General features: G+C 39.9%; 2 protein-coding genes across 2 annotated transcripts in view; one reads left to right on the top strand and one right to left on the bottom strand.

The window, feature by feature from the left end:
* LOC140923722 (VWFA and cache domain-containing protein 1-like) overlaps positions 1–15,085 on the top strand; it is a 43,300-nt gene extending 28,215 nt beyond the window's left edge. Inside the window, exons 8-15 of the mRNA XM_073373795.1 lie at positions 126–206; positions 6,679–6,997; positions 8,041–8,211; positions 9,017–9,357; positions 10,626–10,776; positions 12,062–12,306; positions 12,609–12,748; positions 13,106–15,085. Of these exons, the coding sequence (XP_073229896.1) occupies positions 126–206; positions 6,679–6,997; positions 8,041–8,211; positions 9,017–9,357; positions 10,626–10,776; positions 12,062–12,306; positions 12,609–12,748; positions 13,106–13,780 (2,123 nt within the window). The 3' untranslated portion in view covers positions 13,781–15,085. The remainder of the gene's footprint in view (positions 1–125; positions 207–6,678; positions 6,998–8,040; positions 8,212–9,016; positions 9,358–10,625; positions 10,777–12,061; positions 12,307–12,608; positions 12,749–13,105) is intronic.
* On the bottom strand, positions 3,389–4,186 carry LOC140923479 (uncharacterized). Its single transcript, XM_073373566.1, has one exon. It carries the CDS (start codon positions 4,184–4,186, stop codon positions 3,389–3,391), a length of 798 nt encoding a protein of 265 aa, XP_073229667.1.
* Positions 15,086–17,415: the final 2,330 nt, after the last annotated feature.

Below are 17,415 nucleotides of genomic sequence, written 5' to 3' on the forward strand. Positions count from 1 at the left end.
CGTGCGCATAATCGGGACACTGTCCCTTTAAGGCCAAATGTCAGTTTGCCAGTTGTACTAGTTGTGAGACGCTTGGTGCTCATGGTTCATTATTATTGTTGCTGTTTTTGACTTCATTTATTTAGGTTATACATTCAACTATCATCGAATAGACTTGGATCCGCCACAAAATCGTTGCTTGCATTTTGGAAAGATTGTAACTAGCGGTGCGTATAATTTACATGTAATGTTATGTAACTTGTAAATAAGAATTACTTTGGACAGTTTTAATCTGTTTTAGTATATACACACTCAGTGATCTTGGTAATTCATGCAATCTAATCGGTTAGCTATCTCGGACTATGACGTTATATTAACCGCGCTAGGCGGTGAATATAAAGCAGAACACAAGTTTTGCCAAAGTTTCATAGTAAAATACACGAATATCCAAGTGCTGATGACTCTGAAGGCAAGAAAAGACCTCATGGTGTTTAAACAGCGTAATTTATTGTGAAGTGGTTTACTGTAGCTGACTTTTTGTACGCTCGAAGCTATGTTTACCACTACAGAGGAAAACGAGGTCGCTTTGCCATTGTTTTGTGATTTCGGGATTTTCTCGCAAGACCAATTTTGCCTATAAATAGAAGTTAATTTATGGAGAAAAGAGGAAGGCAATTTTTTTTCGAAAATTGTACGTGCCAGCAAGTTAACAAGGCAAAGAACATTGGAGATAAACAACGCTCACCTTGATCGTAGCCGCTGTTGATAGCATTTGCAAGAAGCAACAAAGAAAACTTCCTCATTTACGGTGACTTGACAGAAACAAATAAAGTTCTTCTTTTCTTCTCAGAATTGGGTAGTAATTTAAATTTTCGGCGTTCTCTTTTAAACCGTTGATGCTAAACCTTACAAGATGATGATGTAGCGGATGCTAAAATTGTAAATGCTCTTGGGTAGATGAGACGGCCTCTGACCAAATAGAATTTACAGATGACAAAGAATACTTGATAACATTTGAAAAGAAGAAACCTCGAGATGTTAGGTGGTGTTGCAGTTTATCCTCTTGATTAGAACGGAAATCTTTAAGAACTAGAGGGAGGAAAGATATTAAGACGAAATTTATTGCGTTCTAGGAAAACATTGCTCAGTGTTCCAGATATCGGAATATCAAGCCATTTTCGAATATAGCCATTCACTACAGAGACGAGATGTTCCGTTGTTCAGGTTTTGGATATATTAGCTATAGTGAAATGCCAGGACAGTTTAGATAGGACATAGCAGCTGTACAGAAGAAGTTTGTGTTTAGGATGCAGTAGCTTTATATCAGTGTCATTCATCAAGTCTTGTACAAGAGAGGGCAATTCATAATAATAATAATAATAATAATAATAATAATAATAACAATAATAAAAAAAAAGAAAAAACTATTCACTCAAAAACACTATTTACAATTCCTGTCGAATTAAATAGCACTTAATTTAGCTTTAAAAAAGTTAATGTAACTAAGAAAAATTTTTTCGAATTAAAAACATTTCATTTCAATAATAAAAAAACTGTCAACCTCTAAAATTCATGTAGTCAAAGAATGAACAGAATGATTGACTTGAGTGACTGACGCTCTAGGTGCATGGTTTGCGCCCGGCTGATGCACAAAAAGAACACCAGCAAAGACTGTGATAATAGAGACAATAATAATAATAATAATAATTTCCAAAATATGTACATAATTTACAGAAAATATTTGAAGTAAGAATTAAGCACTATATGACATTAAGAATTATATAAAACATAAAAAAATACAGTCACTTTGTCAATAATGATTTCCCAAATACATTCCTTGCAGCTCATATGCGATCAATAACTCTTGCAGTCGGTCCAGCGTTTTAAATTAAGTCATTACAACAGAGAATCATCCGTCTCTGATATTAAAAAGGAACAAGTTAAAAAACATTAAAATCTCGTGTTCCTAAGTTCCTAATGCTTTAAGAAGCTCTTAAAAAAAATTAAATGAAAAATAATAATTAATTCAGGCAGGCTCTTATATTTTCAAACTGTAGATCTGAGTCAACAAAGTCTAGCTGTCGTCTTCTGGATCTTGAGCCCTCAAGCATAGTATCGCAGAGCGTACGATAACGAAAGATACTTTAGTTCTTATCCAGGAAATTGCGTTTGAGTGACTTTCTCCCTTTTTATTTGTGATCAACTCCGCAAGCCTGCTGTAGTCTTTAACACACTCATCCGCCATTCCACCTGTGGTCGTGAAAACTAGGGGAGTGAATGTTCCCTGTTAGATCTCCATTACATTTTCCGTATACTGCCTCTTCTTCTCGTTCTCATGCTTCTTGTGGATCGGCTTAGAAGTCAAGTCTCTGTAAGAGTCTACATTAGGGTGACACACCTGAACGTCGAAGAACGCAGGTCTCTGTCTCTCCCAAAAACCTCGAGCGTGAATATCCAGACGGGCATCGGGGGCTTTGTTAGCGCCATGATTTAATGTATCCCCATTGATCTCCTGAATGACCGGCTCTACTTCCACATCATTACAGACCATCCTTAGCATCTCTGCTTCCAAGTCGAACAGTTCGTTATGGCGTTGGATAATGAATCCGCTGCGCTGACACACCGTTGCGTGATCCACGCTAAATTGAACACCGCATGGGCCGATCATGGGCGTGTCCATAATTTCCCAGTCGTACTGTAACTTGATTGCCTCTCTAAATTCCTCCGTATTCAGATTGTAATCCAGCTCCTTGAGAGGAATCACAGTCAGCCAATTTGATGATCCCTTCTCTGTAGCTAACTCAATAGCTCGCTTAGCTTTTGTCGGTAGGCAGTTCTTCACCTGCTCCAGCCTCTCACTTAGACAGACGTCTTTTTGTTTTCGCGTGCTCAGTTGCAGTGTTCAAATTTCTGAGGCATGTGGAGGCTGGTGCTCTTGCTCAACAATTCGTCCCACGAGCGGATTAGTAACTTTGATTGAAGCCTCGTATTCAGAAGATGAGGTAACTACAGGATCTGTAAATCCAAGGCCTCCCATGTGCACAAGGAGACCAAGGAGGTCGCGCTTTAAATTAGTGACTCTATGGTCAGTGACAGCTGGTTTGAGAACCTCATTAATCGCGTGCTCGAGTGGCTTGAGTAATTCTGCAATATCCAATGTCAATGTCCAATGGTGTCGCAGACCAAAAGTGAAGGCAGCATAGCTTGCTTGAGGCTATGATATGGTGAAATCTGCGAGTTTAGTAACTTCGTTGATCCATTCGTCTACTTTCTCCCCAACATATTCTTTAAAGAACGATCTAGATCCTAGAGGCGTGCCTAAGTGCTTGTGGCCCTCTATGGTGACGTTAATAGCAGTGTCTCTAAACACCTCCCTGGGAGCCTGTTCTCGTTCCGGTTTGATGATCAATCAACATTTCTTGGCATTAGGGAAGTAACCCAACGGAGGACCACTCTCTGATAGTTCATCCCACCATTTCCTCACGTCTTGCATGGAACCACTTCCGGTTGCGTCATCAGCAAACCAACAAGGTTTTGCTGCGCTTGAGACGTGCAGTCGCGTTATAAGTGGTTGAAGACTTATGGCGTATAGGCTCATGGACAGAGGGTCACCGTGTGTGGTACCCTCTGCTGACATTAGTTCTTCACCGCCGGTAAAAACACGCACAGGTTGTCTACAGGTGTTTATCACGTAGGTAGCCAGGGTCGGACACAGCACTCGGATATTATGTAGAGCGGCAGCTCTGTTCAGGGCGTTAAAGGCGTTTGAGGCATCGATTAACAGGGCAGCATCCGTTTCATCCGCCTCGAAGATGTTGCGCATTGCATGAATTGCAGCTTCACTTACACTTTTGTGCCCTGCACAAACTTGAAGGGAATCACTTGCGTCAATGACATCGGGCTTTGTCACGTGCATAACACACTTTCCCATTATCCTCCGCATAACTTCTCCGACACCGATCGGCCGAACAGCGCCCTCTCCTTTGTCCAGGGGGATCAGTCGATTCGCTAAAATTGCCTCAATACCAAGGGGATCGATAAATTCAGTGCACAAGCGTCGGGTCATTGTGGCTATTGCTGCACACAGGTCTGTTCCAGATTTCTTGAATGACTTTGATGCAAGAATTCGCCGGAACCCATTCGCATCAACGCCTGAGAACCCCTCGAACCTTTTGTTCGCAGAGCCGCATCCCGTACCATTTCCCATTTACCTGTTGGTAAATTGAGTCTGGGACATCTTCGACTGGTCCGAAAAGCAAAGAACCCAAACTGGTTTCCTGTGGACTTGGATGTTTCTCTCTGAGCTGTGCCATGACGTCATCACTTAGAGGCAGGATATCCCCCCAGCGTTTTCACTGAGATAACGCAAGGCCGAGTTGATTTGCCCTGACATAACAAGGTTTGTTAAGACTATTGCTGCGTTAGGTGGATCAACCCTCCGAGAGTTGCTGAGGCGCTTTTGAATCATCCTTCCTTCGCGCAGCAATTCGTCGATTTCACCGCCTTTTCACAGTATCAGTCGCTTAGCGAAACACTCTTGGCGAACCCTAGCCTTTGACTTCTGGCTAGGCTTTTGTAAGCCGACTGAAGAAGTACAATCGCTATTTTAAGAGCAATGGACTGCATTTTTGATCCGTTGTTCCAAATTTTTATATGCTCTGTCATTTTATTAATAAATTCTCTTCCTACTTTCCATATGGGACGAGGAAAGTGTTTTTCCGCTATTTTGAGATCTCATTATATGCATTGTCAATGGTTGACAAGCTGACTGTTATAGTTCTTCCATCATCATGCTGGCCCCACAAAAAAGTACATGGTGCGTTAATTGCTTCATAATTCGGCAAACAACCCGGCGCGTCATTTAAAACCTTTTTCGAAGTTGAGTGATCGCATTCCTCTGGGCTTTGTATAGCAGACATATGCAAATCCAGAATCAACTGATTTGCATTTTGACTTGACTTGCCTACGTTGTTTTGGTCTTGACTGGATTCAGCTTTTTCGTCAGAGATAAAATTGTTATCGATGTTAGACGCAGAATGAGTTGAGTGTAAAACTGTCTGCCCCGTCGCGCTCGTCTCCATTAGAGCATCCTGATTCTTTTCTAGCCGTGAAGCTTGCACTCGCAGATTTTGGCTTTTAAGTCCAAGATTTCCGTATCCTTTTTCTTCCCATAACTCCTTCATTACCTCAATGTAACCCTTCCTCCTACCATTCCTATTAAACGGCGGATTTCTAGAGGTAACCAGCTCCTGTGCTTTCCGTTTGCATTCTAAAACATCTGTGTTCATTTGTTGCGTCCATTTCACTTTGGATTTCCTGGACATTGTTGAGTTGGCAGTAAATTTCGGTCGCAGTTTCAGTCATTAAATTATAAAAAGATTGCTTGACAAGCTCCAAGAATCCTAGACACTTTTCCGAATGAAATCTAGCGTTCTAAACATTGGCCTGCTTTCAATGACAGCGAACTTTATCGGAGCTTGTAAACCACATCGTCACTAGTCGTCGACCATGATGATGATCACGTATTGCGGTCGTACTTTCCAGCTGGCAATTTATTAATAATGATAGTAATAATTATAAACGGTGGCCCATGTGGTGAGTGAATGCGGTAATTTGGCGCAGACAAAATATAAAGGAAGGCATGATAACGTGGCACGGTATATCCACTGGCAACTTCGTCGTAAATGTGGATTGAAAAGAGCTAATAGCTGGTATCAACAGAAGCCGGAGGGAGTGGTGAAAAGTGAAAACTTCAAGATACTGTGGGATTTCACACAGTGTGATCGGAAAATTGAGGCAAGAAGACCAGGCATTCTCTTTATTGATAAGAAGGAGAGAGAGGTTGTTATAATTGATGTTGCCATTGTAGGTGATGACAGGGCGAAAGATAAGGAACTTGCAAAGTTAGAGAAATACCAACTATTGTAAGACGAAATTGCAAAAGTCTGACGCATGCGGAAAGTCATTGTAGTGCCTGTTGTTGTTGGGGCCCTTTGAGCCGTATCAGTCAACTTTAAGTAGTAGTAGGAGCACTTTAAGTAGTAGGAGTAAATGAAGCGAATCGGCGAGAACGTGAGGTTGGAAGTTATCCAGAAAACAGCATTGTTGGGGACAGCAAAGATACTAAGGAAAGTACTGTCGCTGTAAGAAGAAGGAAAAGAGAGATCTGAGACTCGTGGTGACTTGTTGTAACCCGCTCCCGAGGACTATAAACCAGGCCCAACATCCTACCTGATCTACAAGGAATGGACATAATAATGATAGTAATAATAATAATAATAATAATAATAATAATAATAATAATAATAATAATAATAATAATAATAATAGTGATGATAATCATCACCATAATCATAATCATCATCATCATCATCATCATCATAATAACAATAACTGAGCTAATTCTCGCGCGCTGATTGGTCGAGAGGTATGGTCAGTCGATAGGAATACCGACTTTGGAAACAACGTGATGGTGGCGCAATTTCTTTCTTGCGTGCGAGATTTTCAGAGACACTTCAACGGAAATGGACGTTAAAACCTGCCAATTTAAAGAAACAAATCAATAATTTTTATGTTCTGTGCTCTTATCGACCATAGGAATGAAGTCAAAAAGTTCAAAAAGACTGTGCAGTGAAAACAATTAGCCTGCGGTGTCGATTTGCAATTGTTTTTGTTTTTACGTTCATTTTGTTCACGCAGGTACAACCGTTGTTAAATTTGCCCCACTGGCATTTTTGGACCCTTACAGTTACATTGGCATGAACGAAACCACAGTTGACGTGAGAAAGCTGCACGATTTTATGATGGGAAAAACTACTACGAGTGACTATCAAAAGTTGAGACCAGGCATCCGTGACACCGTCATCGCTACCTGGAAGGCGGAAAAACTGTGGCTACGTGATAAAACTCAGCTTACTCAATACTTGGTTTGGCGATACATTGGAACAGCCAATGGAGTTTTTAGAGCGACTCCAGGTGCCGTGGAGCAAAAAAGCTACGACCCCAGGCATAGGCCATGGTAAGTATGTGTTTGATATGAGATACGTTTACTCATAAGTGGATAATGTGCACTGTCGATAGATTGGCAATTTAGCGCGGTAAATCTGAACCAACTCACATTTCTCCTTATAGCCTGAGAATAAAATGGGTGAAAGACTGGTTTCAGCTCTGTACATCTACCAGCAGTCTATAGCCCGAGTTGAATACCGCACTTTTTTTAACATTCGGCTACCGATGTGCAAGCAGCATTTAAGTACAAAATAGGTCATTGAAACAACGAAAAAAGAACACAACAAAGAAAAAGGAACACCGTTGAACGTCCGTTAGGGGGTCACCTGTGAAGCGAAGACCTACTATTAAGCGGCCAGTAATGTAAAAGAATCGTAAATGAAACCTCTATTAAGCGATAGCCTCTAACAAGCGGCCACAGCCAGCTTTTAGCCATCCCGACGAGAACTCTCCTATTGTTGTTACCTCTATTAAGCGGCATCAAGCGCCTGATACACTTAATGTAATTTGGCTTTGTTGTACAATTAACACGTACGATGAAGAAAAATACAGCCCTAAATAAAAGGTGGCGACTGGTTGTGGACCAGCAGTGCCACTCCCGTCGCGTGTTTCCTTCAAAGTAAAGTCATATTTCTTCTAGAGATAATGCTACTTTAAGACGAACTTCTATACGCCACTTCCACATTTCCCATAATGCACCTTATTTGCCATCCAAACTTTTGCATAAGCATTGTTTTTAATTTCTCTTGGGACGGCTGTAATACCAAGGAGAAATGAAAAACAAAAGGTTATGCAAAATGTTAGGGGCAAATAAGGTGCATTATGGGAAATGTGGAAGTGGCGTATTAAGCAGGCAGCCTTTATTAAGCGGCCACTTGCCGGTATCCAAGGGTGGCGGCTGAATGGATCGGATGTTCAACTGTAGTAGGAGTCCTCAAGACAGGATATTCGTGGCTAGTGACCCAACCAGATTTCTTAACGTATAAGTGGTAGAGAGGATTTGCGAGACACGTATTTCCATTATGATAGCTATTTATTCATCTTCTTTTCCAGGTATTACGCTGCAGTAAGTCACTCAGGTTATCTTACTCTAACAACTCCGTATCTGGATATGGGAGGAGCCGGGGAGGTTATTACCGCTGCTCGTTCTTTGTATCGCGGAGAGTCGAATGATAATGTTCTTGGAGTAATGGGCGCTGATTTTCCTTTGAGACACTTTTACAGGTATTGTTACATATAAGTGTGGAATACTTAGTTGAAAAAAATATTTTAATGGGGGTAGTTATTGGGTACAAACTTTGATATGTATTACAATTTTTCATGTCAGTGGAATAGTGTTAATGGGTACCGAATTATCCGGGTTTTTTTGGTTGATCCAGTGGCCTCCGTCGTCATTGATATGCATGATTTGCGCATCAAGAATCATTGAACTGGAACTAGGACAGTGACAGCGGCAGAAAATAGAACTTGCATAATTACGTTACGGCTCGGTGATTTTAAGATCGCACAATGTTGATCTTTGTTCACATAATGATAAGAAAATAAGGTCTTCATTATTCATTCAAATTTGTTCTCCTCTTCCGTATAATTAAGCTTAAATCCCCAGGCAGATTTTTCGTAATCAGGAAGCGTCGACAACATTTGAAACATTTTTGCCAAAGTCAGTACAACTGACGTCCTTTGTATTAGTATCGACACAATCGACACGATCGCGGAGGGAGCGGTAGCTCAGCTTTTTTGACAGAGGAAGAGAAAATGGTGAAAAATTTCTTACATTTAGTGAACATGTACAAATGAAGCGTTAAAATCACCGGTTAAGTCACTTATACAAATGGTTGAAGTGATACACTGTAAGAGTAAATTGTTTTTAAGAAGACTACGCAATTACCCGGCAGGACTCGAACCCAGACCTCTTATCTGCTTCTGAATTCCAAAGAATAAACTATTTTAATAGTAGCGGTAGGCGTATTATGGCTTAAAAGCCATTACGCCTACCGCTTATTAAATGCGTTTCAATTACATCTTTCAGGTTACTTACAAACGTTTACGACAAGTGTGCAGAATCACAGCAATACTCATGTTTCATTATGGACAACTCTGGATTCCTCGTAATGCACCCGGATTTCATGTTACCCTCAACTGAAGCTAACGAAGTGGAGCACGTTCATATCACCCTAAAGGAAAAGAACATTGCAATTGATTTAATTAACCATGGCTATTTGATAAAAAGAACGTGTCGAAATGTGGAAAGTATAAGAGAACAAAGCTTTTATGAAATTAATTTGCCTCCGGAGGGATTCAGTACATTACAATCAAGCAAGGGCTGCAAATATGAGCTTAGTAAAATACCTGGAACAAACGTCTACTTAGGTCAGACAAATGATATGATCTTAGTAATGCACAATACTTAAGGGAAAATTTCATTTAATTTGCTCGCTATGGGAATAAATAGCACCTACTTGTACCAGAAATGAGGAGGAGGGGTGATTTCACGCGCGCGATTCTACTCGTGCGAAGCTCGATCCGTATTTTTATGTAAGATATGCATGCCAAATATGCACCTCATTGTCTCATTCATAAATTGACTTACCTCCTCCAACTAAAAGTTAGGGATACTTTAGGAAATGTTAAAAGAAAGATGGTTGGGTACGTGGATTCGCCCAGACTCGTTTTACACGGATTCATTTTGTTGGTCCATCTTCTAACAAAACAGTACTGGATGCAAGTTATATAGATCCCTTTAATTTCTTGTAGAAGTATACTGGATTAGGTTTTGAAGATTTAAAACTTTTTGGCCTATTCAAACGGATCCAATAACAACATCTAATACATGGTAAATGTTTCAACGGGCCTTCACTGTAATTTTCAGGGAGTTATAATAACTCCTCTAGTGGGGCTAATTTAACTCCTTACAGTGGAGTTATTTTTCGTGGAGTTATTTTAACTCCAAAAAGGAGTTTAAAGAACTCTTTTTCAGGAGTAAAAGTGACCCCAGATATTGAGGAGTTAAAATAACCCCAAAAAAGGAGTTATCCTGTACCTAAAATTTTTACTCCACTTTCAGAGTTAAATTAACTCCAAAAGAGTAAAAACAACCCATGTAAGGAGTACAAGTAACCCCATTTCGGAGTAATTTTAACTCCAGACTGGGAGTAAAAAGAACTCTTTTTCAGGAGTAAAAATGACCCCAAATTCGGAGTTAAATCAGGAGTTAAAATAACCCCCAAAAAGGGGTTATCCTGTACCTAAAATTTTTACTCCATTTTTGGAGTTATAATAAGTCCCTAAAAATTACGGTGTTGATAGGGCTGTGTCATGCTTGCTGAGATCCACATTTTTTGTCAAAGCAGAGTTGAAATTATACCTTTGAGTATTTTTAGTCATTTTTTCTCATAGATGAATTTTTCTCTATCAAAACAAAGATCCCTTTCCATTTTGGCCTTTGAAAGATATAGATATGCATTTACATAGTTGAAGTATCAGTGGTAGAGTGTTTAAAAACACTGAACGATTATCTAATAATTTTTCTTTGATTTCGTGGTGCTTTTTGGGGCTTTTAAGTGACCAAAAATCGTGACATAGCTTCCTTTATCTGTAGTCAATTAGCGTCAACATTGGCTTCCTTCTCTCCACTGCAGGTGTTGTCGCGCGAGATTCCCTCTGTGCTTCATCGTCCTGCTCGTGCTCTTCAGATAACGAATGCTCCAGATTGGCTGGTTTGAAGTGTGAATGTCCCTGTACCTCCACTCTGGAATTTTTTTATTGTCGAAGTCAGTTTCCAAACAGCAGGTTAGTCAACAGAACCCAAAGTCCTTTTCTGTCAAGTGAGGATGAACACCGGTTGGCCAGATGGCAGCTAACTGCGCTTTTTAATTACATGAAACGAAATGCACCAATTATCGAAAGTCGTGAAGAAAATGTACCGTTTTTTTTTCGAATAAGCGCCCAACCTCGAATTAGCACCCACCTCGAATAAGCGCCCATCCTAAAGGCCCAAAAAGTTAATAAGCGCCCAGCCTCGAATAAGCGCCCACCCCCTCCTCCTCCCAATCAAACTCAAATAAGCGCTCACCCCCACCCCACCCACTTGAGTGAATAAATTCTAATAAGAGACTTCCCCGAGGACGGAGTTTTCTTCAGAGTATTTTACAGAAACGTTGCTTTGTTACTTCTTCGCGTTTTGTTATTAGCATTTATTGTTTTGTTGCAAAATAAACATACTTCACTTGCTTAAAATGGTGAAAATTTAATAAGCGCCCAGCCTCGAGTAAGCGCCCACCTCTAATAAGCGCCCACTCTCAAGGTCCAAAAATTTAATAAGCGCCCAGGGCGGTTTATCGAATAAATACGGTATGTTTCCTGAATGGTCTATTGCATGTAAAAGGGCGATTCAGACGGAAATGAAAACCGTAAATGTTAGCTTTATTTTACTTGCGGCGCGGTTGCAGTAAAAAAAATATATACTTCACTAAACCCAATCATCATCATCATCGTCGTCGTCTTCTTCATCATCGCCGCCATGTTAATCTTCATCATCATTATCGTCGCAGTCGTCACCCCCATCGTTATGATGATGATTATCATAATCATCATCATTAACTTCATCGTCATCATAATCATCGCTATCATAACCATTTAGAAACATAGTGCCAGATCACTGTTTGTAGACGAAACTAACAGATTTGTACGATATGAACCCTTAGTCGAGACAATAGTCTACAGTTTAATAATAATACATTACCACCAACCTTAACAGTAGGGTTTAAAAAAATTACTTACCTTACGTTATCTGCTCTTATAAATGAATACTGGCGGCAGTTTCTTACAAAAGTTTTAGGCAAATTGCCTATAACTAGCTGCAATATACGATGAAAATTTCACTTGGAAAGAAACAGAAGAGGCTATCAAAATGCAGCAAACTCAAAGAATTAAGGTTAAGCATAGAATGATTTATGTCGGAACAAAGCAAGAATATCCCATATTCGGGTAGATATAAGTTGTCGTATCTGCAGTTTAATCATTGCTGTTTGTAAGAAACTATTTACAAATTTCTTTCTTTTACTTTGTTTTATAGCCTTCCTTTATGCCCAACATTTGCACCTTCAGGACAACCCAGCAATAATCCTTTAAATTCCAAAACGATTTGTCTTAACAAGTGCTTTGATCGCCATTGTGAGAAGAGAAACAGTTCCCATTGGTGTGATGGGATAGTTAGTTGTTATTGGTGCCAGAAGGACAGGAGCGGCAGACAACTGAAAAAACCTTACTGCGCAAGCTCTGAACGCTGCTTCAGAGGGATAGAGTTTGCAACTTATGAACGTAAGAGCATTTGCTTAATAGACCTTTCATATCCTTACTTAATTAGATCTTTACTAAAAAGATCTTAAATAAATCTATACATCTAGACATTGACCAAATTTGGAGACGAATAAATCTCACATGCCTCTCTTCTTTTGTTGGGTACATTAGTTCCGCCCTTCTGGCTTTTTCAGTGTATAGTGCAAAGTATCACTTTAGTGTACCCAATAAAAAGCGAGACTAGTGAGAAGTTTGAAGTTGACTTTTTTTTCGTTCAACGTGGAAGAAGCAAGTCTGATGCATTCGCCTTTACACTTTTTCAGTTGATAATGAAAAATGCTTCAAAAGTACTGTAGTGACTGGTACGAAGAACAAGGGAGGATTATCAGCTGCGGCTATTGCTGGAATTGCCCTAGGATGTGCCATTCCTATTCTAGCGCTGGTGATCGTCTTATTAATTTTGGTAAGCCAGATTATTATTCCATTAAAGGGTTGATGTTAGATACCTTTAAATTCTAAGACGAGGACGACCACGTGGAGGAGATTTTCTCAATACTTGCACGCGTGTGAACCAGTATCATTTTGGCGGGCAAACGTGATAGCAATCGACATTATACTACATGTTAATTTATAAATTGTTTTTAATTAGTTTTTTTCCGGAAAAATTATAAATTATAATTTAAAAGGTTGAGTGACTTGGAGATGATCGCAAATGTACGTAAAAATTTCAGGAGTGGAGGGTAGACTTTTGTACCTTCAGAGAACAGTTACAGATAATATTCATTTGACACTTTCATTTCTATTATTCTTAATTGAAAAGCTTACAAGACGCTATGGGCACCCCGCGGATCCACCTGTAGAGAACGACAACAGTATACCCATGCAGGCGACTGAATCCAGTCCAAGAATTTCTCATGTCCCTGATGTCCTGCCTTTGTCTACTTCTAACCATGCTTACGAAGATATAGAACCACAAGAAGGAGGACAGACTGCCACGAGTCAGTTGCAACGTCAGAATGCTGTTGATATGCCCGCAACCCAGCAACCATTTCATCACCATCCTCGACTGAGAAGTTTAACTGTAACTGACACTAGCAAGCCACCCCCTGTTCCCAGCACAAGAAGGCCATCCCAGTGGGATACCACCGTGCCAAACACGCGTCGGTTCCGAAGTCTGTCTGAAGACAGTCCAATGCAAGTCACTGGCTTCACCAATACAAGGCCACTGGTTTTAAATTTAGGAAGAGATGATCCACCAGCTCTTGTTCCTAGAGTAAGGCGGCCTTCAAATGGCAGTTTGTCAGAGAGCAGGTCTGATTTCCCCTCCATGATTCCTATGTCTGGCCAAGAAAAAGATTTATACAGCAATATAACACCCATTTCTGAAACAAGTGAGGACTTTATAACAGAAAACAATGAGGATGACACCGATGTTGATGGGTACATGAAATGTGTCCGTTCCAGGGATGGTTCTCAAACTGTAGATCAAGTGTAGTTCTTAATGTGCCTTTATTCCTGCTTTTAGGTTTCGCAAAAAGCCGTAGATGGTCCCTTTCTATGAAGCTACAGTTGTTTTTTCTGAACAAGTAACAAACTTCAGCGTCAAGGTCTTAATAGCTTGGCGATTTTAGTGGTGGCTGCAATGCACTGCTTTCATATGGAGCGTGGTTGCTGAACTAAATTTAACTCCTTCAAACAATGCATTTCAGGTCAGCTGATCAGTATGGCAGGTCAGGTGAAAACATAAAATCCCTAACACATTTTCCAAGCGTATCGTTGTTAACACTGAATAAGCACTATATATCGCCAAGGTGTTGCTGAAAGAGACGGCTTTTAAAATATTTTTACTTCTTTCATAGTCAGTAGGCATGAAAGACAAAAACAATCGCAGAAACAAAAGAACAGCCAAATGGTTTTGAGCCAGTAATTTCATATGATTGGCTTTGTAGTAGGCTTGTTTAAAGAGTTGAGAAGTCCCAGGTACTATTAACAGAAGTCACTTTAAAAATATCATACAACGTATTTATAACCCTTCACTATTCAAACTTTGGTCGAACAACACTACTATTCAATACCGTAGATGTTCTCGCGTCTTCTCTAGACCCCAGGGCCCTCGCTTTTCTCCTAAGCCCCCTTACTCTGATCTAAGTCCAGCTGACTAGCTGGAGACGCGATTTTTACACACTTCGGCCTAAGCCAAACGTCAAACTTTTCATGAGACGAACCAAACTTAGTTAGTTAAGTCATGAAAAGTTCGACGTCTGGCTCAGTTAAGTTCGTCTGAATTAGTTTGGATCGTCCAGCACTTCCTATCCGTCTGCATCGGACGGATAGAACGTCTGAAGATCGTCTTCGGGCCAAACCTCAATCTTCGCATGCGACGAACTAAACTAATAAACTAAAATTTTTATCATAATATACATTTAGTCTCGTTTTAGAGAAAATTTATCACTGATCTTATTCAGTTGATTGGTTCAACGAGTCCTAAGTTCCACTTCTGACCCACAGACGATCTTATCTTAACTTAGGTAGACCTAAATTAGAGTTTGGTTCGTCTCATGAAAAGTTGGACGTCCACGATACTTGATGACCAGGTAGCTAGCTCCTGGATACCTATCCGTTCGCAACTGATTTCAGCTTTCTTTGCTGATTTTGCTTTTCCTGCCCAGGATGAATATTCTTAAGTCACTGACGATTTTAGCCTGAAAATATCCTTGTTTTATTCTCAAATTATAGCTTGTAAATTTTTGGTTTTAGAATGTACTGGGATATAAACTGCAACCGATGTAGGTTTCCTAGTTTTGATGACTAGTTTTGTCTTTTAGAGTAAGGGATAATTTTATAAATTTCGCAAATTTCGCCTCTATATTCTTATAGGATATCTTCTAAAAGCGGAGCTCCGCGCGCGCGTGGGCGGAGCCCCATGGCTAAGTAAATCTACGCATCCCAGAAAATTTGGTAATCACGTGACCGTAACCCGACGGCCGACCGCCGACCGTCCGTCCGCACCACAGGAAAACCAATGTTTACTCTCTCTCTTTGGGAGCCCAAGAGAAAACTAATTGCATATCAGTGTTGTGATCAATTGACAGCTGTCAAAACAGGGCATCAGCTGACCAGTATCACCTGACCGTACCGCGGGCTCAAGGGTCGACCTATCGTGGTCGAGTATTTTTTGAAGTTATCCGCTGACAAATTACCAGTTTCAAATGATCGCAGGCTCAAGTTTATTTTTTCCAATCATTCATATCAAATATGTTGTGTTTATGTCACTATGGCCCCGCAATATTAGGATTTTGATTTCAAACTGACCTCGGACGCGAAAATTCAGCCAGTTTTTTTAAAAGCACAGGCGGGGAAGACCTTATATTACCATGGTCAGGCGTTGGTCACGCATCTACGTCCAATTTTTATACTCCGATTGGTCAAAATTTAACAGGTGAGTTCATGCGGAAAAATTATGCAGCATCTTGAAAGTTGTTAACTTTGACAGCTGAAGCTGACAGAGTTTTGTGTCAACTTGTGATGTTTTTTTAAGTGTGTTTTTCCTCTGGATGTACAAAATGAAATACAGCTGCTATCAAGAGTCTTCTGTTATTCATGGCTGGTTTGTTTACTGGGTTTTTGGTTGAGAAATGCGTCGCTTGTCAAAAATCGGTAATTCGATTTCAGAGGGCATCGTTTTCGTTTTTCACCTTGCTTAATGCGTAAGAGGGTTTAAAAGTCTCAAGCAATTGTGGCCTTCCTTGATAGCTCTCAGGAACTGAATCTCGAATGGTAAGCCTGAGTAATTATTGTATTTGATGTTTGTTCTTGTTATATCTTATTTCATGAAGTCTTGCACAGTTCACGCTGACAGTTTATGCGGCAAGTTTATGCACGTTTGTAGGATTTGAGTCAATGATCTGACCTAGTATTAGGTTGGATAAAAGTTTACAGAACTTTAAAAAGCCTTTAGATATATTTGCGCACCTCAAATAGAAAGAAAACGTTCCGAAGAATATTTAGTTATAAATTTGGCCGTAGAAAGAAAACTTTGAGCGATTTTCTTGCTTCGAGGAGTTCACCTTCGAAAACAGTAAACACCGCGCCGGGAAGCCGGCTTAAGCTGTACGCTTATATTAAAGACTCAGGATTTTTAGAGACACTTTAATACTTGTCTTCGTGAATGAAAATTGTTGTCACTGTAAATGTTTCACCGAATTATATTCCTGTTTTTGGTTGTTAGTAGTCTCTCTTGCAATTTTAATCGCTTGTTCGTGCCGTTTGTTTTCATCGTTCATGAACATCGCTTGCAGGAGTACTCAAAAATGTCGCGCATATCAAACGCTTTATAAGATTACACATCGGTATAACTGAAACCATTAAATAACAAAAAATAATAATAATAAATTCGCTATTATGTTGAAGCGTAACTCTATTAAAGTTCATTCAAACACTCGACCACAAAGAGAGCTCGCACTATAGAAATGAGAACCAGCTGGCCGTATGGGTGATTTTGGGAATTTTTGAACGGTTTCGCTTAAAGCCCACGATTGATCGTCCTGAATATTAACTGAGTGCAATTTGTCTTGAAAAATTGTGAAATACCGCATTCTGTCCGAGGTCTGTATGATAAATAGTACTGTTTCACCTCAAATGTGATGTATAAAAAGTATAAAAGGTAGGATTAAACACCCCCAGATTTGTTGGCAAGAATTTATAAAGTAAACCTGTCGAACGCAAAAAAATTCGGCGTGATTTGTTTTCCAAGAATTTGTTTTCGAGGCCTAATCTACTGTGATCTTGAATGTGATCGAAGATGTTTGCTATTTTTTGGGTGTACATATAAGGTTATCAATTCGATGTAAGATGTTTCACTCTAAAAAAACTTAGCCTTTCCCTCAAAAGTCACATGAATGTGCCCTTAAGTTAACTGATTTGTGGATTAAAAGTTTATTGTTTGATTTAAATTATACATTTATTAATTGGAGCTTCGCTTTTAGCCCTGGCTAAATCTATATATTAAAGAGTGTCATGAGCACACGTTACGATCATCCCGATTGGTTAGCTAGTATCAGGTCTAATCCTTTATTATGTGAAACCTATAAAAAAAATTATCCTTTGTAGCGATCATGATCCCGATGCTAA

This window comes from Porites lutea, chromosome 13 (assembly GCF_958299795.1).
Source record: "Porites lutea chromosome 13, jaPorLute2.1, whole genome shotgun sequence".
NCBI lineage: Eukaryota > Metazoa > Cnidaria > Anthozoa > Scleractinia > Poritidae > Porites > Porites lutea.